At 40.6% G+C, this 26,196-nt stretch overlaps 3 protein-coding genes across 12 annotated transcripts in view; all 3 read left to right on the plus strand.

Moving 5' to 3' along the window:
* The window catches only part of LOC121653343 (interferon-induced protein 44-like), a 21,136-nt gene extending 13,129 nt beyond the window's left edge, over window positions 1–8,007 (plus strand). For 2 of the 5 annotated variants that reach the window (XM_042006756.1, XM_042006758.1), the window contains exons 4-8: window positions 5,495–5,690; window positions 5,762–5,914; window positions 6,012–6,183; window positions 6,361–6,461; window positions 6,576–8,007. In XM_042006756.1, coding sequence (XP_041862690.1) covers window positions 5,495–5,690; window positions 5,762–5,914; window positions 6,012–6,183; window positions 6,361–6,461; window positions 6,576–6,770 — 817 coding nt within the window. In that variant the 3' untranslated portion in view covers window positions 6,771–8,007. Of the gene's footprint in view, window positions 1–2,259; window positions 2,400–3,265; window positions 3,390–4,039; window positions 4,583–4,967; window positions 5,017–5,494; window positions 5,691–5,761; window positions 5,915–6,011; window positions 6,184–6,360; window positions 6,462–6,575 lie in introns of those variants that run through there. The other 3 variants (XM_042006759.1, XM_042006760.1, XM_042006757.1) reach the window with 3 other exon arrangements.
* On the plus strand, window positions 2,349–24,805 carry LOC121653341 (interferon-induced protein 44-like). Of its 5 annotated transcripts, none has more exons than XM_042006752.1 (8): window positions 2,349–2,399; window positions 20,986–21,486; window positions 21,876–21,924; window positions 22,236–22,431; window positions 22,502–22,654; window positions 22,752–22,923; window positions 23,100–23,200; window positions 23,315–24,805. In XM_042006752.1, exons 2-8 carry the CDS (start codon window positions 21,006–21,008, stop codon window positions 23,507–23,509), a joined length of 1,347 nt encoding a protein of 448 aa, XP_041862686.1. In that variant the 5' UTR covers window positions 2,349–2,399; window positions 20,986–21,005; the 3' UTR covers window positions 23,510–24,805. The 5 variants fall into 5 exon arrangements, with proteins under 5 accessions (XP_041862686.1, XP_041862685.1, XP_041862683.1 ...); XM_042006751.1 differs by lacking the exon at window positions 2,349–2,399 and adding an exon at window positions 9,440–9,530 and having other exon boundaries at window positions 21,002–21,486; XM_042006749.1 differs by lacking the exon at window positions 2,349–2,399 and adding an exon at window positions 17,552–17,972 and having other exon boundaries at window positions 20,941–21,486.
* LOC121653339 (interferon-induced protein 44-like) lies at window positions 9,434–13,219 on the plus strand. 2 transcript variants are annotated; one of them, XM_042006748.1, is made up of 8 exons: window positions 9,434–9,530; window positions 9,691–10,178; window positions 10,569–10,617; window positions 10,903–11,098; window positions 11,170–11,322; window positions 12,066–12,237; window positions 12,385–12,485; window positions 12,600–13,219. In XM_042006748.1, the coding sequence occupies exons 2-8, from the start codon at window positions 9,698–9,700 to the stop codon at window positions 12,792–12,794; spliced, it is 1,347 nt and encodes a 448-aa protein (XP_041862682.1). In that variant the 5' UTR covers window positions 9,434–9,530; window positions 9,691–9,697; the 3' UTR covers window positions 12,795–13,219. The 2 variants fall into 2 exon arrangements, with proteins under 2 accessions (XP_041862682.1, XP_041862681.1); XM_042006747.1 differs by having other exon boundaries at window positions 9,452–9,530; window positions 9,694–10,178.
* Window positions 24,806–26,196: the final 1,391 nt, after the last annotated feature.

The following is a 26,196-nucleotide window of genomic DNA, read 5'->3' on the forward strand; positions in this document are numbered from 1 at the left end:
ATAAAGCTGCTTCACAGCTGTTAGCCCTGAAAATCCCCAGTTATAAGTCCCCCCTGCCCCCCCTTGTTCTTTTGTTGCCAATTTTTCCTCAACACCACAACGACTGAAAGGACTTTCTTTAAAGAAATGATGGAGTTTCTCCATAGACTTGCCATGCTACCAAACTTGACTGTGACCCACTCGTAGCGTGATGCTAGCTTTATTTAGTATGATGAAAGCACGTTAGACTAAGTCCTCCCAGAATTCAGAGATTGCATTATGGTGTCTGAAATAAACAATCAAACAAACAAACAAAAAACAAACAAAAAAACAACATTAAAGTAAAAAGTAATGAGAGTAAGCAGGGTGATTTTCAACTGGACTGAAATCAACTAAGGCGGTACCTCATGGAGGACAGTCTTACACTGATTGGACAATGACATACAGACGAAGATTAAAGTGTCAGAGTCACAACTACCTTAATATTGTGTAAGAACACAAAAGAAAAAAAAATCACTTCTTTTTCCCCTTTGGTGGTGGGCCGATCACCCTAAACCGCCCATGCAAATAATACAAAGTTGTGCATCAGATCCAGATGTAAATCCTTATAAATAAAAGCTGAAATGTTGAGCTTTTTTCTCACATTCGTCTTTTAATGTCAAACCCAAATGTTTAGCCTACAGCAAAAAAAAAAAAAAAAAAAAAAAAAAAAAAGACAGCCACAGTACTTTTGGAGGGGAGTATAACTGTTTAGGCATCAACCGTGAGGAAACAGTAAATATATTAAAGATGAGTGACTTCTTATATAATTTAGTTTTTTAAAACACACATGTTACACAAGGTATATACACTAAGTGCACACTGCTATTTCAGAAGCCAAACATCAAACAGGAATCTCCAACTCTGGTCTTTGTGAGCTACTGTCCTGCAGGTTTTAGATGTTTCCCTGCTGCAATACACCTGACTCAAATTAATGACTCATTAACAAGCTCATGCTGAACTTTTCATTTTAGTCAGGTGTGTTAATAAATTTTATATTGGCGCCTTTCAGGACACTCAAAGTCAGCGTACAAAATAAGATTAAAAGGGACTAAAAACTCCCAAAACATGTAAAAACAAAGGGCAACAGTGAAACAGTGGGTTTCTTTAAATTTCATAACTAAAGGAAACATGTCTGTATTAAAAGGCGTGTTTTAAGATGGAATTTGAAGAAAGCGAGAGAATCTGACTGTTTTGTGTTAAGTGGCAGATAATTCCCAAATTGTGGGTGTTAATTAGGAGACGACAGGAAACTTGGTTCGGATGGTTTGGGGGATACTCGCCCTGGGGTGTCGGTTAGGACACTAATGACATGAGGCAGGATGCAGTTGAACAGTTTACTGAAGCGTTTTAAATACAGCACAACAATGCGGCAGGCCCGCAAGATAGCAGCTATTAGGCTTGAGGTATTCAGGTAGAGTGTGCAAAGTGGTCTGGAATATACGAAAAACACATACACCAATCAGCATAGGAGCGCATCATTACAGGCAATAAATCAGATATTGTACTGCTTATGCAACAATAAACCTTCGCTATGCAGAGAGCTATAGTCATATTAGCACCATTAGACCAGAACAACCCGCCGGTAAAATCAAAACATGAACAGAAAGACGCACCGCGGCACAACGGGCGGCATATTAGCTAACATGACCTATATGAAATAACAGGCACGCAGCATAACATGAAATAACAGGCACGCAGCATAACACCATTCAAAACATCAGGGAAATTACATAGAACTTACTATCTCTTCATGCACGCACTCACACACAAGGAAATAGTTCGTGGACGAGGGTGAACAGCAGGTGGAGGGACAAACGTCGTTCGAGGGCGAAGGCGAAAGCATGAAAGGAAGGAGCTTTGTCTTCTCCGCGGCGCTTATTCCCGCCGCTGCTCGTTCGGCTGAGCTCGTGTCCGCTCGGGTGCTGTCGGGAGCGCTCAGCTTCGCTCGGCTGCACTCGTGCCCGCTTGTGCGCGCTGTCGGGACAGCAGTGGACTTTATTACAGTGGGGGTTAATAAAGACTCTTGACACCACGGTGGAGAGAGTAGTGAAATGAAAAACCTGCAAGGCAGCAGCTCGAAAACCGGACTTAGAGAGCCCCGAAACACTTCTGAGTCTGGAATGAAAGGCCGTTCTGTTCTGCTGTGTCTCTACTTTTATTTCATGACAAATCTACGAAATGAGTAAACAAAATAACCTGCCCAAAAGGTAAACCGCAAAAATGTGGTCACTGTGGGTTTCCTTATTCTAGTCTGATCAGTTTCATTTCTTGACTAAGTTTCGTTTTTACTGACTGAGGAGTGCCAGACATAACCAGAAGTGAGCCGAGCTGAGCTGATTCTGATCACCTTCCTGTGGACAGTTGTATAGTGAAGGAAGGTAAGATCTAAGTTTTTATGAAGGAGCATGTTTAAAAACAAAAATAGCCGAATTTAATTTTGCGAAAAAATATTATAGTATCGATTTGTATAGGGTGACCAATGTGTGTGCGGGGGGATATGCGGTAAATGAGGATGATGGGCAGCATGATGAAGACGCATTTTCTTAATGTGGCCATAATACTCCGTCGTATAAAACAACTTTTTAAAAATTTTAGGACTAAAATTACTCAGGAATTCAGTCCACTTCCAGTCTGGTGAAGGTAAATTTTGACCAAGTGTCTTTCTTTACGGTGTTTGTTCCTTTGCAAAGCAATAACGTAATAAATAACAATAAGAAGGAAAAAGAAACACATGTCTTTATGTAGAACTGATGTAAGCTTCCAGCCCCATCATTTGCACGTCATGCACTGAAGGCTCTGCTTCCCATGAATCACAACAAAAATGGGGATTTTTTTTTTCCTGTAGTTTATCTGTGAATTTACATTTACGTTTCTGTATTTTCTAACTTTACTGAATGCTGGACACTCAGATCTAAAACTCACGAACAACGTCTTCTCCTGGCCGTCAAGGCCATCAGTCCAAAACACGAACCTGGTCTTCATCTTATTAATATGTTAAACTGCGGAGTAAGAGAGGGAGCTGAAACCTCTCACCCTCCACTAGTGCAAAACCCATCCGAGACTATATGAGAAGTGAGACTCACGCACACTTTCTCCGCAGCACAAAGTTATGATGCGTTTGAGTTGCCTTGTAATTCCCAGCGGTGACATCATTGCCAGGTAACTGTCCTCTGAGTCCTGCGGCTCCCTCCTCTCCCCTCCCTCTCCTGTTGCTCCTTGTCAGAGAGTGGATAACACAAATTCGATGTGAACATATTTAAGCTGAGATAGCGCAAAATCCCGGACGATTTTGAAATTCCGGCCGGTGTCTGTCGTGCCGTGAAAAGCACCCCATCTCAAGGAGCAGTAACAGCATCTCGCCTGTAGATGTGAGTATTCACTATCACCCTTAAGAACTTACCACAGTCTGGACTGGAGGCTGGACAGGTTTGTCCTGGCTGCATATGTACAGGCTGGACAGGTTTGTCCTTGCTACATTTGTAGAGGCTGGACAGGTTTGTCCTGGCTGCATCTGTCTATGTGTCCAGGGTTGACAGATTTGTCCTTGCTGCATCTGTCCAGGTTGGACAGGATTGTCCTTGCTGGACTGTGTGCATCTTAAATTTAGTGTTTAATTAGTCAAAGTTCATTTTGTTTTAAATAAAATCTTATTATAAACACTAGAAATGATTAACTCATCATGGCGCCTCGGTTTCATTTAATTAAATGTGTGGGTCAAGCCTTTAATTTCCAACTAACTAAACTAGCTACTAGCTTAACCTAGAGTGATATCTGACGTACCCTTCAGACTTTGGTGGTAAACATTGTCAAATCATTTTAAACTTATCCCAGTAAAACCTTTATTTATTCTATTAATCTCAAGTTGACGAAATAGTTTAATCACATTAAACATGAGATTCATTCTCGTCATCAGTTACAACAGTGAAAATTGAGTGTTAATAACACTCAGTCAACTCTTCACTTTATTTCACGCATATTTTTCTCTCTTTTTTTTATTTTTTGTGCTTTTTGGTTTTAGACTCCCTAGTGTGAAAACATCAAGGATTCATTCATTATCTTCCAGAAGCTCATATCAGCAGACCAATGTCTACTCTGAATTCCAAGCTGACCAGGAGTCAGCAGAAGACAATCTGCTCTCAACTGGGAACTGTCAGAATGAAGCTTCTGTATAAGGCCAGCATCCATGGTTTCACTGGTGCTGCCTTCCACCAGCAGTGTGACAACCGCTACCCCACTGTGTCTGTGGGCTACAACTCCTCTGGTTATGTGTTTGGAGGCTACACCAGACAAGCTTTTAATCAGTCTGGACAGTATGTGAATGATGACCAGGCTTTTCTTTTCTCCCTCAGTGGAGAAAATATCCACAAATATCCAGTCACCAGTGCTCCATATGCTGTCAAAATGATCAGCAACACAGGCCCTTACTTTGGAGAAGCATTGGTTCTTGTCAATGGAAGCAAAGTGGTCTACAGCAATCCAGGAGGTTATTATAACTTCACTGCTGCAGAAATGCATGGAAATGATCTGAATCTGACAGAGTGTGAAGTCTACCAGGTGGAACGTAAGTTTTCTTTAAATGTTTGCATTTTATTGTGACAACTTTTATCAGAATGGTCTGATAATGTCCTGATCTGTGCGTCCTTACAAACAGCAGTCCACTTGAATTTGATACCACCATTTATTGTTCATATACTAATAAAAAGTTAATTGTAATCGACAAATTTTTCGTGTAACTTTAAAGCAAAACAAATTAGATGTCAATAATTATCTTTGTTTGTATTCAAAACTCTTAAAGTGAGAAACAGGGAAGAGTTTTAAATTTCTCTTTGAAGCTGCTGTTTGTAGGATTTGTTGTTTGACTTGTGATGAGTCATGTCTACCAGAAAAAGGTTGTGCATATTTATTTAGTCAAGACTGCTGACTAAATTATTTTTGATCTTCAACAGAAACCACTGAACTTGAGAAGCCATGGAGGACTGTAGTCTGGGAAACTGGGTGAGATGCTTTGACACTCCTTCACACCACAGATCTAACATTTATTACTCTTATATAATATACAGTTTAACTAAGTGATTACAGTTTGAAGATTGTAAAATTGTGTTTAACTATTTTGATGTTAAAAAGAAGCTACTAAGCTACAATAACATGCACACAGTTATAATTACTAGTTGGACATATTTTTAAATATTCTTAACTCCAACTGTCCCTGCTACTATAGACAGCACACCTCAGCTGACTGTGGAGAATGTACTGTAATTGATTACAGTTTGAAGATTGTAAAATTGTGTTTAACAATTTGGATGTTAAAAAAGCCAATAAGCTGCAATAACATGCACATTGTTATAATTAAACAGACATAATTTTGGATATTCTTAATACTATAGGCAGCACACCTCAGCTGGCTGTGGAGAAAATATTCTATAATCATAAAGAAACTATCAGGCTCTTTAAAGTTAACTATATCTTTGTATAGGAAGAGGAATGAGCTGATGGAGAGCATCATGACCTACAAGCCCACCATCAGTTCTGTGGCACAGGCTCGAGTTTTACTCATTGGACCAGTTGGAGCTGGAAAGTCCAGCTTCTTCAACTCCATCAACTCTGTGTTCAGAGGCCACGTCACCAGCCAGGCCATATCTGGATCCTCCGCCACCAGCCTCACCACACAGGTCAGCTTTTTCTCTTTTAGTCCTACGTTAGGTTGTTTTTGTGGATTTCTCCATCTCTTTTTTTCCAACAGTTTCGCGCCTACTCTTTGAAAGCTGGACGACAAGGCAAACCTCTACCCATCATCTTGTGTGATACCATGGGCCTGGAGGAAAGTAAGGGGGCGGGGCTTGATATAGATGACATCAGTAATATTCTTAAAGGTCACCTGTCTGATCGTTACCAGGTAAAACATTTATTTACAGTTTATAAAAGATGAAAACATGGACTTGATTGTAGTTAACCTAAACTATCCTGCTTGTTTTTCTCAAATGTGGATTCAGTTCAACCCGTCTGCTGCTCTGCATTCGGACGCTCACGGTTACCGCAGGTCTCCAACTCTCAAAGACAAGATCCACTGTGTAGCTTATGTCATAGATGCTTGCAAGATCTCCATCATGTCTACAAAGCTGGAAGAGAAGCTGGATGCTGTTCGAAGAAAGGTCAACATGATGGGTTAGTAAACTGAAACCCTGTTTGCTTGAATAAGGTTCAGATGTAGCCAGTTTTCTCTTTATTGCAACAATCTTTGAACTGCAACAATAATTTATTGCAATTAATTTGAATTGCAACAAATTACAGTCAAAATGAACCTCAGCAGTTTGGAAGTGTTATCTCTTCTTTTTTTTCTAGGGATTCCTCAGCTGGTTCTGCTCACTAAAGTAGACGAAGCCTGCTCTTTGGTGGGAGAAGATGTGACAAACGTCTACAGGAGTGGCTACATTAAGGACATAGTGAGGACTGTTAACATTTTACACACAATTTACTAGTAGATGTGATTTTAAAGTAGGCAAAACTATTTACTAATATAATTTGAGTCCATATGTCCTCTCCATCGTGTGATTCAGGTGCAAGAGGTCAGTGCTCGGCTCGGTGTGCCGTTGTCCTGCATTGTTCCAGTGAAGAACTACAGTGAAGAACTGGAGCTGGACGTCAACTGTGACATCTTGCTGCTCAGTGCTGTCATCCAGATGCTTCGATTTGTTGATAATTACTTTGATGATATAAGTGACCAAGTGAGCATCACTGAAACCAAAGAGTAGGAATATGTAATAAGACATTCCTATCAAATGCATGTATTGTCCTGCATAACATAGCTACCAGGCAGAATGCTCTGTAACGATGTTAATGACGCACCTGAGTCCCGTGTTGAGGTATTGACCCAGCCTCCGGCATTCTGTTTGTCAGTCTGACGGTACATGTAGTGAGGGATGCAATCATTTGAAATTTCTTTTTTTTGACAGGTTCTTTTCTGATTATGCAGTAATGAATAGCAGGAAAATTTAATGTTTTATTTGTGTTTGTTTCTGAATTTGTTTGGGGGTTTGTTTCATGGAGACATGATAACGTTATGTTTTTAATTTTGCTTTACTATGCTGAAAGGCTTAATAGATAGCCTATGCCTATTTTAAGCACTTTATCCCTATAACAGGTAAACAAGTCAGGTGCTAAATACATATATAAGCATATGCACTGAATAAAAAGTTCTATTATTTGATCAGTTGTTAGAATCCTGCATTCTTTTGGGATCAGGATAATCCTGTTTTTTTGGATCAAAGTTATCTGGATTCTACTCCAAAGTTTTGAACAACCCAAACTGAGGGTTTTATCTGGATTACAACCAGGATTGGATTACTTGATCCAAGTGGATTTTGGAGTGCAGATTTCCCTTTTGAACAACTCATTTTCAAGATTTGATCCTGTCTGATAACCAAAATCCGATTGGATTACGTTTGAACAACCAGCGCATAAGAATACCATCTAAATCCTTATCATACCACTTATGATTTAAACCTGTTTGAAATGATAATAGTCAAAACATACATTATGTAATGTAGGTTTATTTATTTTATTTATCTGTAATTGCTATTATCTTTGGGATTGTAGTTCGCTTAGTTTAGTATAAGTATAATCCTGATGATGTAGGCCCTCTGTGTATTTACAAGCCGTTTTATGTGCATTTCATTTATCAAAATGATTCTGTGAAATTTTATTATAATTTATTAGCATAATGAGTTGTTCCAGCTGTGTGACAACACTTCTCAGAGATATGTCTTTTGTTTTGATTCCTGCATATGAATAATGCTACAGTCACTGTTTATACTTTAACAACTTTATAAAGTTTGTCTGATTTGTCCATTCAACATTTTATTTTATCTACTGTATATTTATCCTCTAATTCAATTTGTGTCTGTAACAATCAAAATCCAGCAGAGGAAAAAAACTCCACAAAGATTTAGATTAACTGTGTTAAAATGAAGAATTAAATCTCCATAGTTGGAGTAGTTTTAAAGTGTTGTGCCTTTCAATTAAATCTCAAACAGCATGAAAACAGAAGAAGTGAAGTTTATTAATGCAGCTGGGACAGTAACTGTACAGGGAAACAGTGTTGTCAGTCCAACTGAGGAGCAGACCCTCCCATGTAACAGGACTGTGGTGTTACAACAAACTGTAAACTACACAACACACATCTGTAATCTGACTCAACGTCTGCTTTTGCATCACTGAAATGAACGGAGTTAGAATGGATTATAAATTGGCAGCCGTCTTCTCAGCGACAGTGATCCATTAAAGAAAATTACTTATAAACAAGAATTTTAAAATAGTGTTTAAAATATCGATGTTTTGTTAGTGCACATAACAGACTGGGGGTTTGCTCTCTCCAGTTTGGCTACAGTTAACATAGAACTGGTTTCTATAACTTTCACAGACTAGAAAACAACAATGATGCACAACACGAAGAAGAAATGTCCTGAAAATGCAAAGCACATCTGGAATTCAGTGATATTCTGTTTTCTCCCTTTTTCCAATTGAGCTAAAAAAAGATATCCAACAAACTTTTCTAAAAGATGTAACTAACTTTGGATCTCCTAAAATCCACAATCAGTTCCTTAGTCTTTGTCACATTAATCTGCAGATAATTCTGCTCACACTATGTGACAAAGGAGTCCACAGCAGCTCGATACTCCACCTCATCTCCAACGATACATCCAACTACAGCAGTCATCAGAAAATTTCTGAAAGTGGCAGGTCTCTGTGCAGTAGCTGAAGGCAGATGTGTAGAGGGTGAAAAGAAAGCAGGAGAGGACAGTCCCTTGTGGTGCTCCAGTGTTGCTGACCTTGTCCAACACACAGTCTGCAGCCACACATACTGTGGTCTTCTGGTCAGGTAGTCCACCATCCAGGACACAAAAGAATCATCCACCTGCATCGCTGTCAGCTTCTCACCCAGGAGGGTCGGCCTGATCACACTTCCAGTATCTGTCAGTACATTTCCAACTCTATCCTTTATCACCCTAAATTGCTGCACATGCTTCCCATCCCTATCTCTGCCTTACTGTCCCACCTAGCATACAGGTCATCATAAGCTCTTTGTTTGGCCTTTGCCACCTCTACCTTCACCTTACGCTGTATCTCCCTGTACTCCAGTCTACTCTCCTCAGTCCTCTCACTGTCGCGCTTCACAGATACACACAACTCAGAATATTAGGTTGCTGTCCAACTTGGGTCTGCTCTCTAGGTGCTTACTGCTGCTCATAAGTTTCATTTACAGGTCCATGTGCTCAATAGCGCAGTTGCACTCTTTCGCCAACAGAGGGCGCTCACGCCTCATAAACCGCCTTTCCAGCACACGTTCCACTACTCTGATAGTCATATTGGTCAGCGATTGGTCAGCGATTATATAGGAAGCTAAGTTGCGGGTCTCCGGATCAGGTTCTCATGTCACGCGGCGCCTCGAAAGCAAAAGGTGTAAAGTGTGGTTGCTCAGCCTGAGGACCCTGCTAGGTAGAGACAGTTCCAAAGTATGATGACTTTTTTAATTTAAGGGTTTTTCGTTGTTGTTTTTTAATTATTATTTTTTTTATGTTCATTCTTCTTGTCATCAGTTACAACAGTGAAAACTGAGTGCTAATAAGACTCAGTCAACTCTAACTTTATTTCATGCATGTTTCTCTGTCCAAGCAGAACAATGTTCACTCTGAACTCCAAACTGACCAGGAGTCAGCAGAAGACAATCTGCTCTCAGCTGGGAACTGTCAGATTGAAGCTTCTGTATAAGGCCAGCATCCATGGTTTCACTGGTGATGCCTTCCACCAACAGTGTGACAACTGCTGCCCCACTGTGTCTGTGGGCTACAACTCCTCTGGTTATGTGTTTGGAGGCTACACCAGACAAGCTTTTAATCAGTCTGGACAGTATGCGCATGATGACCAGGCTTTTCTTTTCTCCCTCAGTGGAGAAAATATCCACAAATATCCAGTCACCAATGCTTCCTATGCTGTCAGAATGATCAGCAACGCAGGCCCTTACTTTGGAGAAGCATTGGTTCTTGTCAATGGAAGCAAACAAGTGGTCCACAGCGATCCAGGAAAATATTATAACTTCACTGCTGCAGAAATGCATGGAAATGATCTGAATCTGACAGAGTGTGAAGTCTACCAGGTGGAACGTAAGTTTTCTTTAAACGTTTGCATTTTATTGTGACAACGTTTATCAGAATGATCTGATAATGTCCTGATCTGTGCTTCCTTACAAACAGCAGTCCACTTGAATTTAATACCACCATTTATTGTTCATATACTAATAAAAAGTGAATTGCACTTGAAAAAATGTTTGGTGTAACTTTAAAGCAAAACAAATTAGATGTCAATAATTCTCTTCTTTTGAATTCAAAACTCCTAAGGAGAGAAACAGGGAAGAGTTTTAAATTTCTCTTTGAAGCTGCTGTTTGTAGGATTTGTTGTTTGTTTGACTTGTGATGAGTCATGTCTACCAGAAAAAGGTTGTGCATATTTATTTAGTCAAGACTGCTGACTAAATTATTTTTTATCTTCAACAGAAACCACTGAACTTGAGAAGCCATGGAGGACTGTAATCTGGGAAACTGAGTGAGATGCTTTGACACTCCTTCACACCACAGATCTAACATTTATTACTTTTATATAATGTACTGTAATTGATTACAGTTTGAAGATTGTAAAATTGTGTTTAACAATTTGGATGTTAAAAAAGCCAATAAGCTGCAATAACATGCACATTGTTATAATTAAACAGACATAATTTTGGATATTCTTAATACTATAGGCAGCACACCTCAGCTGGCTGTGGAGAAAATATTCTATAATCATAAAGAAACTATCAGGCTCTTTAAAGTTAACTATATCTTTGTATAGGAAGAGGAATGAGCTGATGGAGAGCATCATGACCTACAAGCCCACCATCAGTTCTGTGGCACAGGCTCGAGTTTTACTCATTGGACCAGTTGGAGCTGGAAAGTCCAGCTTCTTCAACTCCATCAACTCTGTGTTCAGAGGCCACATCACCAGCCAGGCCATATCTGGATCCTCCGCCACCAGCCTCACCACACAGGTCAGCTTTTTCTCTTTTAGTCCTACGTTAGGTTGTTTTTGTGGATTTCTCCATCTCTTTCTTTCCAACAGTTTCGCGCCTACTCTTTGAAAGTTGGACGGCAAGGCAAAACTCTACCCATCATCTTGTGCGATACCATGGGTCTGGAGGAAAGTAAGGGGGCGGGGCTTGATATAGATGACATCAGTAATATTCTTAAAGGTCACCTGCCTGATTGTTACCAGGTAAAACATTTATTTACAGTTTATAAAAGATGAAAACGTAGACTTGGTTGTAGTTAACTCAAACAGTCCTGCTTGTTTTTCTCAAATGTGGATTCAGTTCAACCCGTCTGCTGCTCTGCATTCGGACGCTCACGGCTACCGCAGGTCTCCCACTCCTGCAGAACAACGGAAATAGTTAAAAAACATGTCTGTAATCATACACTAGTCCACACAAGTTGAACAGACATACAAATAATGACTTTTTCAATGGGCCTCTGCATTCTAATTCATAAATAATTTGTGTCTTGTAGGAAGGGACAAAAGATTAGTATCTTTGTCTAATTTCTTTTGCAATAATATGGAATATTGGAATAATATGCTAGTATGGCCATTTAGTTCTAGATAGCATCCATCTTCATTAATATGACAGCTTTTAAAACTAGGTTACAAGGTGCTTTATCTTAAACAAAAGCAAAAAGAAATTAGTAGAAACACTTCAACCAATAAAAAGAAAAAAAAAACAAGAAAAAAATAAAAAAGCATCTTAAACTTCCTTGTGCAAATTAACTTCTTGTGATGTTTAACACGGTGCACATATTGGTCAAAACTGCTACTTTTAAAAAATACTGTTGTTTATGCCCCCCTCTTGTCTTCATTTCCATGTCTTCCTGAGCAGTTTAATACAGTTTATAAAAGATGAAAACGTAGACTTGGTTGTAGTTAACTCAAACAGTCCTGCTTGTTTTTCTCAAATGTGGATTCAGTTCAACCCCTCTGCTGCTCTGCATTCGAATGCTTATGGCTACCGCAAGTCTCCAACTCTCAAAGACAAGATCCACTGTGTAGCTTATGTCATAGATGCTTGCAAGATCTCCATTATGTCTGCAAAGCTGGAAGAGAAGCTGGATGCTATTCGAAGAAAGGTCAACGTGATGGGTTAGTCAACTGAAACCCTGTTTGCTTGAGTAACAAAGTTTAGATGTGGCCAGTTTTCTCTTTAGAAGTTCATCTGAATTGCATGAAAATTACAGTCAAAATGAACCTCAGCAGTTTGGAAATGTTATCACTTCTTTTTTTTTATAGGGATTCCTCAGCTGGTTCTGCTCACTAAAGTAGACGAAGCCTGCCCTTTGGTGGAGGAAGATTTGACAAACATCTACAAGAGTGGATACATTAAAGGCATGGTGAGGACTGTTAACATTTTACACACAGTTTACAAGTAGATGTGACTTTAAAGTAGGCCAAAGTACTTACTAATATAATTTGAGTCATTATGTCTTCTCCATCGTGTGATTCAGGTGCAAGAGATCAGTGCTCGGCTCGGTGTGCCGTTGTCCTGCATTGTTCCAGTGAAGAACTACAGTGAAGAGCTGGAGCTTGACACCAACTGTGACATCTTGCTGCTCAGTGCTGTCAACCAGATGCTTTACTTTGCTGATAATTACTTTGATGAGATAAATGACCGACAGCACAACCAAGACATTTATCCCTGATATCTTCAGAACAGCTCAAGTTTATACTAGTAAAAGTAGAAAAAAACCCTGCATGCTTATACCAAGATGGCACTTCTAATCCTCAGTCACATAAGAATAACATCTAATTTTTTATCATACTACTTATTTTTCAAATCTGTTCAAAATGATTAATAGTTAAAACATACATTATGTAATGTAGGATTTTATTAATCTTTAACTGCCATCATGGCATCTTTGGAACTGTAGTTTGCTTAGTTAAGTATAATTTCTATAGAATCCTGATGATACAGGCCCTCTGTATATTTACAAGCTGTTTACCAACTCTAGTCTGTAGGTAGAAAAGACTTGTATTTGACATTTAAACGCTTTATGTGCATTACATTTATCAAAATAAATCAGAATGTTTCAATGCAATTGATTATCATGATGAGTGGTTTGAGCTGCGTGACGACACTTCTAAGAGACATACGTTTTGTTTTAATTCCTGCATATGAATAAAGCTTCAGTCACCGTTTATACTTAAAACAATCTTACAAAGTTTACGTGATTTGTCCATTTGATATTTTATCGAATGTACATTTATCCTCTAATTCAATTTGTGTCTGTAATGATCAAAATTCAACAGCAAAAAAAAAAAAAAAAAAAAATTTTTTTTTTGATGTACTGTCTAAGAATTAAATCCCCATAGTTGAAGTAGTTTTAAACAGTGTTGTGTCATTGAATCAAATCTCAAAGAGCATGAAAACAGAAGAACTGAAGTTTATTAATGCAGCTGGGACAGTAGCTGTACAGGGAAATGGTGTTGTCAGTCCAACTGAGGAGCAGACCCTCCCTGTTTAACAGGACTATGGTGTTACAACAAAGTGTAAACTACACAACACACATCTGTAATCTGACTCAACGTCTGCTTTTGCATCACTGAAATGAACGGAGTTAGAATGGATTATAAATTGGCAGCCGTCTTCTCAGCGACAGTGATCCATTAAAAAAAATTACTTAGAAACAAAAGTCTAAAAATAGTGTTTAAAATATCAATGTCTTGTTAGTGACCCACAGCCCCCTCCCAGACACAGGGAGTTCCAACACGGGGCACGGCTCCGTGAGGAGGTCATGCAGCGATTAAGCAGACAATAAGGTTCACTTTTTCACAAGCTCTTTTAATGTGTTTGAAATGTCGAACATAATGTCACACAAATTATGCAGTGTTGTTCTGATTTCCTTCAGTTCATTGATGGTTTCTTTTTGATCTCGCCATGGTCCGCTCTGTCCCGCTCACAGAGTTAACTGAGGTAACTATGTGTTGCCACTCACGACACTTACTCTTATTTGTCACGCCACTACTGTGGCTACCAAACAAAATAATTTTTCGACTCTCCACCTCACTCACTAATGCATCGATTTCTGCCTCTGTGAAGTTGCGTTTTTTGGTTCGCTTCCCTGCGGTTGCCGTTGTTCATGGATCACAACATGAATCAGCTGGCTCATTTTAATACACGCTGAGGTACTTTGCATTGACCATTTATGGTGGAAAGTGGGTGTGTAGTGGGCGGAACATGAGCCAAATTCACCTGCGCAAACTTCAAGGACGAGTGTGATTTATAAAGGGGAAATTGCTTGCACCTGTGCGTACGCACGGTTTTATAAATCAGAATATTTTATGGCGTACGCCAACTTCCGGTTTTGGGCGTAAGTACACTTTTAGTAAGAATCCTACGCACAGTTTTATAAATGAGACCCCAGGGGTCTCATTTATAACCGTTGCGTACGCACAAAATGGGGCCTGAAACTGGCGTACGCCTCTTTTCACGCAAAGGTTGTGATTTATAAAAAACAAACTTGACGTGAAAATGTGCGGTCTTTCACGGCAGCTCTGACCCATGCGTACGCTGGTTTTGGAGGCTGGGGGAATTGGCGACACAGATGGAGAGGTGGGGAATTAACAACACACTGCATCCAGAGTCCTCTTGTGGCAGCGTGGGGTCCTGTCACCATGTCTCCAATTAATTTTGCGCTCTGGCTGTATGACCGCAGATGTGATTTCGGCTCACTGGTCAGCGTGCATGACTTCAACCCGGCAAGAGTTCATAACCCGTCTCCGCTGTCTATGCGTCCTGCTACACTCTTCCACATCCAATTTCTCTATATTGCAGGAGAACAGGCCGACATTAAAAGGCAATTTGCAGCAATGTCCGGTTTTCCTAATGTAATCGGCGCAATTGACTGCACTCATATTGCTATAAGGGCCCCATATGTCGATGAATTCATGTATGTCAATAGGAAGCATGTGCATACTATCAATGTTCAAGTCATATGTCAATCCAACATGATGTTGACAAATGTAGTTGCACGATGGCCTGGCTCTACACATGACTCTTACATCCTAGCGCAAAGCAGTGTAGAGAAGAGACTGCAGGCAGGCGCTGTACGTGATGGCTGGCTTCTTGGTAAGACAATAACTTTATATTGACAACCAGCTTAGCCAGATGCAGACCACTGATGCACTGTTTCATTGAAATGCAGGGGACAGTGGCTACCCCCTCCGGCGCTGGCTCCTGACCCCCTTCCCAAACCCCCAGAGCGCAGAGGAGACCCTGTTCAATACCGCTCACTCCCGTGCGCGCTCAACTGTAGAGCGCGCCACCGGCCTTTTAAAATGCCGGTGGCGGTGTCTGGATGCGTCAGGGGGTAGATTATTGTACCATCCCCAAAAGGTGCGCAGGATCGTGAGGGCGTGTGGCGTGCTGCACAACCTGGCACTGAGGCACGGCATCCAACTACCTCCTGGCCTCCCCCCTCCTCGGAATGCCGACCCTCACCCACAGCCCCCTCCCAGACACAGGGAGTTCCAACACGGGGCACGGCTCCGTGAGGAGGTCATGCAGCGATTAAGCAGACAATAAGGTTCACTTTTTCACAAGCTCTTTTAATGTGTTTGAAATGTCGAACATAATGTCACACAAATTATGCAGTGTTGTTCTGATTTCCTTCAGTTCATTGATGGTTTCTTTTTGATCTCGCCATGGTCCGCTCTGTCCCGCTCACAGAGTTAACTGAGGTAACTATGTGTTGCCACTCACGACACTTACTCTTATTTGTCACGCCACTACTGTGGCTACCAAACAAAATAATTTTTCGACTCTCCACCTCACTCACTAATGCATCGATTTCTGCCTCTGTGAAGTTGCGTTTTTTGGTTCGCTTCCCTGCGGTTGCCGTTGTTCATGGATCACAACATGGATCAGCTGGCTCATTTTAATACACGCTGAGGTACTTTGCATTGACCATTTATGGTGGAAAGTGGGTGTGTAGTGGGCGGAACATGAGCCAAATTCACCTGCGCAAACTTCAAGGACGAGTGTGATTTATAAAGGGGAAATTGCTTGCACCTGTGCGTACGCACGGTTTTATAAATCAGAATATTTTATGGCGTACGCCAACTTCCGGTTTTGGGCGTAAGTACACTTTTAGTAAGAATCCTACGCACAGTTTTATAAATGAGACCCCTGGTCCTGATGGCGTTGGAGGTCGGGTCCTCAAAAACTGTGCTGTCCAGCTGGTAGATATTGTAATAATTGTTTGCTGAGGGGTCCCTTTAGATGCAAAGAACACAGAGGGAGTGAGTATAATTACAAGTAACAAACTTTATTAATGACAACTCATTAGGCAGCCTGTTTCAACCTGTAAAGGAGCCAGGATCAGTCAGTTATTTCCTCCAGCACAGGGTCGCACCAGTACTTGCATTTCATGCACGTGAGTCACAGAAGAAGCCAAAACCGAGCAACCAAACCACCCCAATAAGGCACAGCAATAGCACAGCAATTAAAGAGCTTAAGCCCTCTCACACGGCAAGCATTACACTGCAAACCAACAGGATCTTCCCCAACCCCCAAGTGTCTCTAAGACAAGCAGCGGGCAGCACCGAACCTTCCGACTACGCTGGCTTCCCTGGATTCCCCCCAGACAGGTTTCCCCACTGGCTGTAATTAAAACTCTAACACTCAATCACACACTCATACACACAAATAAATGTTCTAAAAGGCCACTTAGCTCTCCGGGGGCTCAAGACCCTCCCCCGGGGTCTGAGCTTTGGCACTGGTCCGGCACGATCGAGTCTCTGTCTGGAACACCGGCCCAGCGCCGTGAGGTTTCCAATGGCGGCTGGAAAACCTCTCCCACAGCTGGAGAGTGGACAGCGTGCTCCTAGAGGGCCCCTCTAACTCCCACTTGCCCTGCCTACACAGCAGCCTTACCCTATGACCCCCTAACTATCTTCGCCGCCGGCAGCCCTAACCAGCTACGATCGGCACCCTCCCCCCAAATCCACTGAGCACCAGACAGTCTGCTTGGCTGGGCTCAGGCCCAATAGCAGTCACCAAGCTCCTCTCTCCAGAGACACACACACACACTGACTGAGCTTTCTTTAAAGACTCACCTCACTCCCAGGTGCTGCCACTCAGGCAATCGGGTGCTGCCACTGAGGTACTGACAGCTCTGCCCCAGTGCTGCTGCACCTCCTCCCCCTCACTGAATCCACCAAAACTCACTACAATATATTTTGTTTTATTTTTTCAACATCCCATGTGTGTTTGTGACTGATTCTTTTTTTTTTTTTTTTACTGCTGGCTGTACAACAAATTGCCCTCACGGGATAATAAAGAGTCCTTGATTCCTTGATATATTCGGCCACTAGAAACCACATGTTTACTTTAGTCAAAGTCAATTTTATTGCCAATTCTGCAGCATGTACAGGAGACTCAAATCAGCCTACATGCATGTCTTTGGGCCATGGGAGGAAGCCGGGGCACTAAAGGCTCTTGACCCCACGGTGGACATGGAGCAGGTGGGAGGGTGAGTTTATAGTAGGGAAACATGAAAAACCTGCAAGGCAGTAGGCTAGCTCGAAGACCGGACTTCGAGAGCCCCGACACATTTGCAATATAGTCTGGAATTAAATGCCTCTCTGTTTTGTCGTGTCTCTATTTCATGACAAATCTACAAAATGAGGAAACAAACCAACCTGCGCAAAAGGTAAACAAAAATGTGGTCAGCATGGGTTTCCGTATTCTCGTCTGATCTTAAGTTTCATTTTTGTGGCTAAGTTTCGTTTTCCTGACTGAGGAGTGCCAGACATAACCTCAAGTGAACCGAGCTGAGCTGATTTCTGATCATCTTCCTGCAGACAGTTGTATAGAAAAGGTAAGACCGAAGATATTATGGAGGAGCATGTTTAAACACAACCATTGTCGAATTTAATTTAACGAAAACATATTTTAGTATCGATTTGTATAGGGTGACCATGATTTGTATAGATGAGGGGGGTGTATGTGGTATATGAGTATGATAAAGTATGATGAAGAGGCCTACTTCACACTGATCTTTTGAGATTGTTACTGAATTTATATTATCTAGTCTGCATAAAACCCCACGACGGAGTTTTATGGCCACATTAGGATAAATATTTTTTCACAGGCTTCCAGAATAAAGTCGTAATTTTACGAGAAAATTTGTAATATTGCAAGATAAAAGTCGCAATATTACAAGAAAAAGTCTTAATTTTACGAGAATAAGGTCGTAATTTTACAAAAATAAATTAATATTTTGGCCAATTCCTTTAGAAGAGGCACGTTGTTAAAATGAAGGCGGCACTAGACACTCAGATCGAAGTTCATGAACAACTTCTTCCCCAGCCCGTCAAGGCCATCGGTCCAAATCACGAACCTGGTCTTCATCGTATTAGTGTGTTAAACTACGGAGAAAGTGAGGGAGCTGAAACCTCTCACCCTCCACTGGTGCAAAACCCACCCGAGACTATACAGGGTGTGCAGAATTATTAGGCAAGTTGTATTTGAGGATTAATTTTAATTACAGAGCAACAATGTTCTCAATGAACACAAAAGACTCATAAATATCAAAGCTGAATATTTTTGGAAGTTGGAGTGGGGCTTTTTTAGTTTTAGTATCTTAGGAGGATATCTGTGTGTGCAGGTGACTATTACTGTGCATAATTATTAGGCAACTTAACAAAAACCAAATATATACCCATTTCACTTATTTATTTTCACCCGGGAAACCAATATAACAACTCAAAATTTACAAATATACATTTCTGGCATTCAAAAACAAAACGAAAACAAATCAGTGACCAATATAACCACCTTTCTTTGCGAGGACACTCAAAAGCCTGCCATCCATAGATTCTGTCAGTGTCTTGATCTGTTCACGATCAACATTGCGTGCAGCAGCAACCACAGCCTCCCAGACACTGTTCAGAGAGGTGTACTGTTTTCCCTCCCTGTAGATCTCACATTTGATGAGGGACCACAGGTTCTCTATGGGGTTAAGATCAGGTGAACAAGGAGGCCATGTCATTATTTTTTCTTCTTTTAGACCTTTTCTGGCCAGCCACACAGTGGAGTACTTGCATGCGTGTGATGGAGCATTGTCCTGCATGAAAATCATGTTTTTCTTGAACGATGCTGACTTATTCCTGTACCACTGCTTGAAGAAGGTGTCTTCCACAAACTGGCAGTAGGACTGGGAGTTGAGCTTGACTCCATCCTCAACCCGAAAAGGTCCCACAAGCTCATCTTTGATGATACCAGCCCATACCAGTATCCCACCTCCACCTTGTTGGCGTCTGAGTCGGAGTGGAGCTCTCTGCCCTGTACTGATCCAGCCACGGGCCCATCCATCTGGCCCATCAAGACTCACTCTCATTTCATCAGTCCATAAAACCTTAGACAAATCAGTCTTATGATATTTCTTGGCCCAGTCTTGACGTTTTATTTTGTGTGTCTTGTTCAGTGGTGGTCGTTTTTCAGCCTTCCTTACCTTGGCCATGTCCCTGAGTATTGCACACCTTGTGCTTCTTGGCACTCCAGTGATGTTGCAGCTCTGAAAAATGGCAAAACTGGTGGCCAATGGCATCTTGGCAGCTTCACGCTTCATTTTCCTCAGTTCATGGGCAGTTATTTTGCACCTTGTTTTTTCAACACGCTTCTTGTGACCCTGTTGACTATTTTGAATGAAACGCTTGATTGTTCGATGATCACAGCTCAAAAGCTTGGCAATTTTAAGAGAGCTGCATCCCTCTGCAAGACATCTCACTATTTTTGACTTTTCAGAGTCCGTCAAATCTCTCTTCTGACCCATTTTGCCAAAGGAATGGAAGTTGCCTAATAATTATGCACACCTGATATAGGGTGTTGATGTCATTAGACCACACCCCTTCTCATTACAGAGATGCACATCACCTGATATGCTTAATTAGTAGTTGGCTTTCAAGCCTGTACCGGTTGGAGTAGAACAACATGCATAAAGAGGATGGTGTGATCAAAATACTCATTTGCCTAATAATTCTGCACACACTATATAAGAAGTGAGATTCACGCACACTTTCTTTTCACTCACTTTTCAGCACAAGGTTATGATGCGTTTGATGCGTTCTGTAATTCCCAGCGGTGACATCATTGCCAGGTAACTGTCCTCTCAGTCATCCCCCCCCCCCCCCCCCCCCCCCCCGTTGCTCCTTGTCAGAGAGTGGATAACGATGTGAACATATTTAAGCTGAGATAGCGCAAAATCCCGGACGATTTTGAAATTCCTGCCGGTGTCTGTCGTGCCGTGAAAAGCACCCCATATCTCCCCATCCCCATATTCATTATTACCCTTAAGAACTTGCCAAAAGTTATCAGTTACAACAGTGAAAGTTGAGTGCCTTTTGGAAAATGTAAACAGTTTAATACTTTTAATAAAACGCTGGCCTTTACATGTTTATTCACGTCATCCACTTCATTACTATAATCATTTATGTTTACCTCGTCATGGCGCTTCAATTTCATTAAATTAAATCTGTAGGTCAAACCTTTAATTTCCAACTAACTACACTAGCTACTAGCTTAATCTAGAGTGATATCTGTTGTACCTTTCAGACTAAACATAGTCAAATCAATTTAAACTTATCCCAGTAAAACCTTTATTTATTCTATTAATTTCAAGTTGACAAAATAGTTTAATCGCATTAAACATCAAATTCATTCTTGTCATTAGTTACAACAGTGAAAATTGAGTGCTAATAACACTCAGTCAACTCTTCACTTTATTTCATGCATGTTTCTTTTCTTTTCATTTTTTTGCTTATGTTTGTTTTGCTTTTTGGTTTTAGATTCCCAAGTGAGAAAACATCAAGGATTAATTCATTATCTTCCAGAAGCTCAAATCAGCAGACCAATGTCCACTCTGAACTCCAAGCTGACCAGGAGTCAGCAGAAGACAATCTGCTCTCAGCTGGGAACTGTCAGATTGAAGCTTCTGTACAAGGCCAGCATCCATGGTTTCACTGGTGCTGCCTTCCACCAACAGTGTGACAAGCGCTGCCCCACTGTGTCTGTGGGCTACAACTCCTCTGGTTATGTGTTTGGAGGCTACACCAGACAAGCTTTTAATCAGTCTGGACAGTATGTGAATGACGACCAGGCTTTTCTTTTCTCCCTCAGTGGAGAAAAGATCCACAAATATCCAGTCATTAGTGCTCCACATGCTGTCAGAATGATCAGCGGCTCAGGCCCTTACTTTGGAGAAACATTGATTCTTGTCCATGGAAGCAAACAAGTGGTCTACAGCAATCCAGGAAAATTTTATACGTTTTCTGCTGCAGAAATGCATGGAAATGATCTGAATCTGACAGAGTGTGAAGTCTACCAGGTGGAACGTAAGTTTTCTTTAAATGTTTGCATTTTATTGTGACAATGTTTATCAGAATGATCTGATAATGTCCTGATCTGTGCTTCCTTACAAACAGCAGTCCACTTTAATTTGATACCACCATTTATTGTTTATATACTAATAAAAAAGTGAATTGCACTTGAAAAAATGTTTGGTCTTACTTTAAAGCAAAACAAATTAGATGTCAATAATTCTCTTCTTTTGTAATTCAAAACTCCTAAGGAGAGAAACAGGGAAGAGTTTTAAATTTCTCTTTGAAGCTGCTGTTTGTAGGATTTGTTTGTTTGACTTGTGATGAGTCATGTCTACCAGAAAAAGGTTGTGCATATTTATTTAGTCAAGACTGCTGACTAAATTATTTTTGATCTTCAACAGAAACCACCGAACTTGAGAAGCCATGGAGGACTGTAATCTGGGAAACTGGGTGAGATGCTTTGACACTCCTTCACACCACAGATCTAACATTTATTACTCTTATATAATATACAGTTTAACTAATTGATTACAGTTTGAAGATTGTAAAATTGTGTTTAACTGTTTTGATGTTTAAAAGAAGCTACTAAGCTACAATAACATGCACACTGTTATAATTGTTAGTTGGACATATTTTTAAATATTCTTAACTCCAACTGTCTCTGCTACTATAGACAGCACACCTCAGCTGACTGTGGAGAAAATCTTCTGTAATCATAAAGAAACTATCAGGCTCTTTAAAGTTAACTATACTTTGTATAGGAAGAGGAATGAGCTGATGGAGAACATCATAACCTACAAGCCCACCGTCAGTTCTGTGGCACAGGCTCGAGTTTTACTCATTGGACCAGTTGGAGCTGGAAAGTCCAGCTTCTTCAACTCCATCAACTCTGTGTTCAGAGGCCACGTCACCAGCCAGGCCATATCTGGATCCTCCGCCACCAGCCTCACCACACAGGTCAGCTTTTTCTCTTTTAGTCCTACGTTAGGTTGTTTTTCTGGATTTCTCAGTTTCTTCTGCCAAACAGTTTCGCACCTACTCTTTGAAAGCTGGACGGCAAGGCAAACCTCTACCCATCATCTTGTGTGATACCATGGGTCTGGAGGAAAGTAAGGGGGCGGGGCTTGATATAGATGACATCAGTAATATTCTTAAAGGTCACCTGTCTGATCGTTACCAGGTAAAACATTTATTTACAGTTTATGAAAGATGAAAACATGGACTTCATTGTAGTTAACTTAAACTATCCTGCTGTTTCTTCTCAAATGTGGATTCAGTTCAACCCTTCTGCTGCTCTGCATTCGGACTCTCATGGCTACCGCAGGTCTCCAACTCTCAAAGACAAGATCCACTGTGTAGTTTATGTCATAGATGCTTGCAAGATCTCCATCATGTCTGCAAAGCTGGAAGAGAAGCTGGATGCTATTCGAAGAAAGGTCAACATGATGGGTTAGTAAACTGAAACCCTGTTTGCTTGAATAAGGTTCAGATGTAGCCAGTTCTCTTTATTGCAACAATCTTTGAACTGCAACAATAATTTATTGCAATTCATTTGAATTGCATGAAAATTACAGTCAAAATGAACCTCAGCAGTTTGGAAATGTTATCACTTCTTTTTTTTATAGGGATTCCTCAGCTGGTTCTGCTCACTAAAGTAGACGAAGCCTGCCCTTTGGTGGAGGAAGATCTGACAAACATCTACAGGAGTGGATACATTAAGGGCACGGTGAGGACTGTTAACAGTTTACACACAGTTTACAAGTAGATGTGACTTTAAAGTAGGCCAAAATTTTTAGTAATATAATTTGAGTCATTATGTCCTCTCCATCGTGTGATTCAGGTGCAAGAGATCAGCGCTCGGCTCGGTGTGCCGTTGTCCTGCATTGTTCCAGTGAAGAACTACAGTGAAGAACTGGAGCTGGACGTCAACTGTGACATCTTGCTGCTCAGTGCTGTCATCCAGATGCTTCGATTTGTTGATAATTACTTTGATGATATAAGTGACCAAGTGAGCATCACTGAAACCAAAGAGTAGGAATATGTAATAAGACATTCCTATCAAATGCATGTATTGTCCTGCATAACATAGCTACCAGGCAGAATGCTCTGTAACGATGTTAATGACGCACCTGAGTCCTGTGTTGAGGTATTGACCCAGCCTCCGGCATTCTGTTTGTCGGTCTGACGGTACATGTAGTGAGGGATGCAATAATTTGAAATTTCTTTTTTTTTGACAGGTTCTTTTCTGATTATGCAGTAATGAATAGCAGGAAAATTTAATGTTTTATTTGTGTTTGTTTCTGAATTTGTTTGGGGGTTTGTTTCATGGAGACATGATAACGTTATGTTTTTAATTTTGCTTTACTATGCTGAAAGGCTTAATAGATAGCATATGCCGATTTTAAGCACTTTATCCCTATAACAGGTAAACAAGTCAGGTGCTAAATACATATATAATGAATGAATGAATGAAATGAAAAATACTTTATTAATCCCAAAGGGAAATTCAATATAAGCATATGCACTGAATAAAAAGTTCTATTATTTGATCGGCTGTTAGAATCCTGCATTCTCTTGGGATCAGGATAATCCTGTTTTTTTGGATCAAAGTTATCTGGATTCTACTCCAAAGTTTTGAACAACCCAAACTGAGGGTTTTATCTGGATTACAACCAGGATTGGATTACTTGATCCAAGTGGTTTTTGGAGTGCAGATTTCCCTTTTGAACAACTCATTTTCAAGATTTGATCCTGTCTGATAACCAAAATCCGATTGGATTATGTTTGAACAACCAGCGCATAAGAATACCATCTAAATCCTTATCATACCACTTATGATTTAAACCTGTTTGAAATTATAATAGTTAAAACATACATTATGTAATGTAGGTTTATTTATTTTATTTATCTGTAATTGCCATTATCTTTGGGATTGTAGTTTGCTTAGTTTAGTATAAGTATAATCCTGATGATGTAGGCCCTCTGTGTATTTACAAGCCGTTTTATGTGCATTTCATTTATCAAAATGATTCTGTGAAATTTTATTATAATTTATTAGCATAATGAGTTGTTCCAGCTGAGTGACAACACTTCTCAGAGATATGTCTTTTGTTTTGATTCCTGCATATGAATAATGCTACAGTCACTGTTTATACTTTAACAACTTTATAAAGTTTGTCTGATTTGTCCATTCAATATTTTATTTTATCTACTGTATATTTATCCTCTAATTCAATTTGTGTCTGTAACAATCAAAATCCAGCAGAGCAAAAAAACTCCACAAAGACTTAGATTAACTGTGTTAAAATGAAGAATTAAATCTCCATAGTTGGAGTAGTTTTAAAGTGTTGTGCCTTTCAATTAAATCTCAAACAGCATGAAAACAGAAGAAGTGAAGTTTATTAATGCAGCTGGGACAGTAACTGTACAGGGAAACGGTGTTGGCAGTCCAACTGAGGAGCAGACCCTCCCTGTGTAACAGGACTGTGGCGTTACAACAAACTGTAAACTACACATGTTACAATCTGTCCTGCCACTACTCCAGCACTCCCCTGTCCTGCCACTCCTCCCTTCACTCCACACCTGTTCCTCATCCTCATCAGTAATCTAGTCAACCTGCCACACCTGTCTTCCTTTGTTCCCCAGTCCTTTATATACCCCACCAGTTCAGTCACTCCTGGTCGGACCTTAATCCACACACCTCAAGGACTCACTCCCGTTCCGTCTCCAGATTCCGCACGTCCCTGTTGGTAATTGTATGTGTATCTGCAATATTCCATTCTGTTAATAAATCTGTTAAACATCCTCCTGTCTTCCTGGAGTCCAAGTGTAACAACACAACACACATCTGTAATCTGACTCAACGTCTGCTTTTGCATCACTGAAATGAACGTAGTTAAAATGGATTATAAATTGGCAGCAGTCAACTTAGTGACAGTGATCCATTAAAGAAAATTACTTTTAAACAAGAATTTTAAAACAGTGTTTAAAATATCGATGTTTTGTTAGTGCACATAACAGACTGGGAGTTTGCTCTCTCCAGTTTGGCTACAGTTAACATAGAACTGGTTTCTATAACTTTCACAGACTAGAAAACAACAATGATGCACAACACGAAGAAGAAATGTCCTGAAAATGCAAAGCACATCTGGAATTCAGTGATATTCTGTTTTCTCCCTTTTTCCAATTGAGCTAAAAAAAGATATCCAACAAACTTTTCTAAAAGATGTAACTAACTTTGGATCTCCTAAAATCCACAATCAGTTCCTTAGTCTTTGTCACATTAATCTGCAGATAATTCTGCTCACACTATGTGACAAAGGAGTCCACAGCAGCTCGATACTCCACCTCATCTCCTTCAACGATACATCCAACTACAGCAGTCATCAGAAACCTAATGAAGGTGGCAGGTCTCTGTGCAGTAGCTGAAGGCAGATGTGTAGAGGGTGAAAAGAAAGCAGGAGAGGACAGTCCCTTGTGGTGCTCCAGTGTTGCTGACCGTGTCTGACACACAGTCTGCAGCCACACATACTGTGGTTTTCTGGTCAGGTAGTCCACCATCCAGGACACAAAAGAATCATCCACCTGCATCGCTGTCAGCTTCTCACCCAGGAGGGTCGGCCTGATCACACTTCCAGTATCTGTCAGTACATTTCCAACTCTATCCTTTATCACCCTAAATTGCTGCACATGCTTCCCATCCCTATCTCTGCCTTACTGTCC

The sequence above is a fragment of the Melanotaenia boesemani genome, chromosome 14 (assembly GCF_017639745.1).
Source record: "Melanotaenia boesemani isolate fMelBoe1 chromosome 14, fMelBoe1.pri, whole genome shotgun sequence".
NCBI lineage: Eukaryota > Metazoa > Chordata > Actinopteri > Atheriniformes > Melanotaeniidae > Melanotaenia > Melanotaenia boesemani.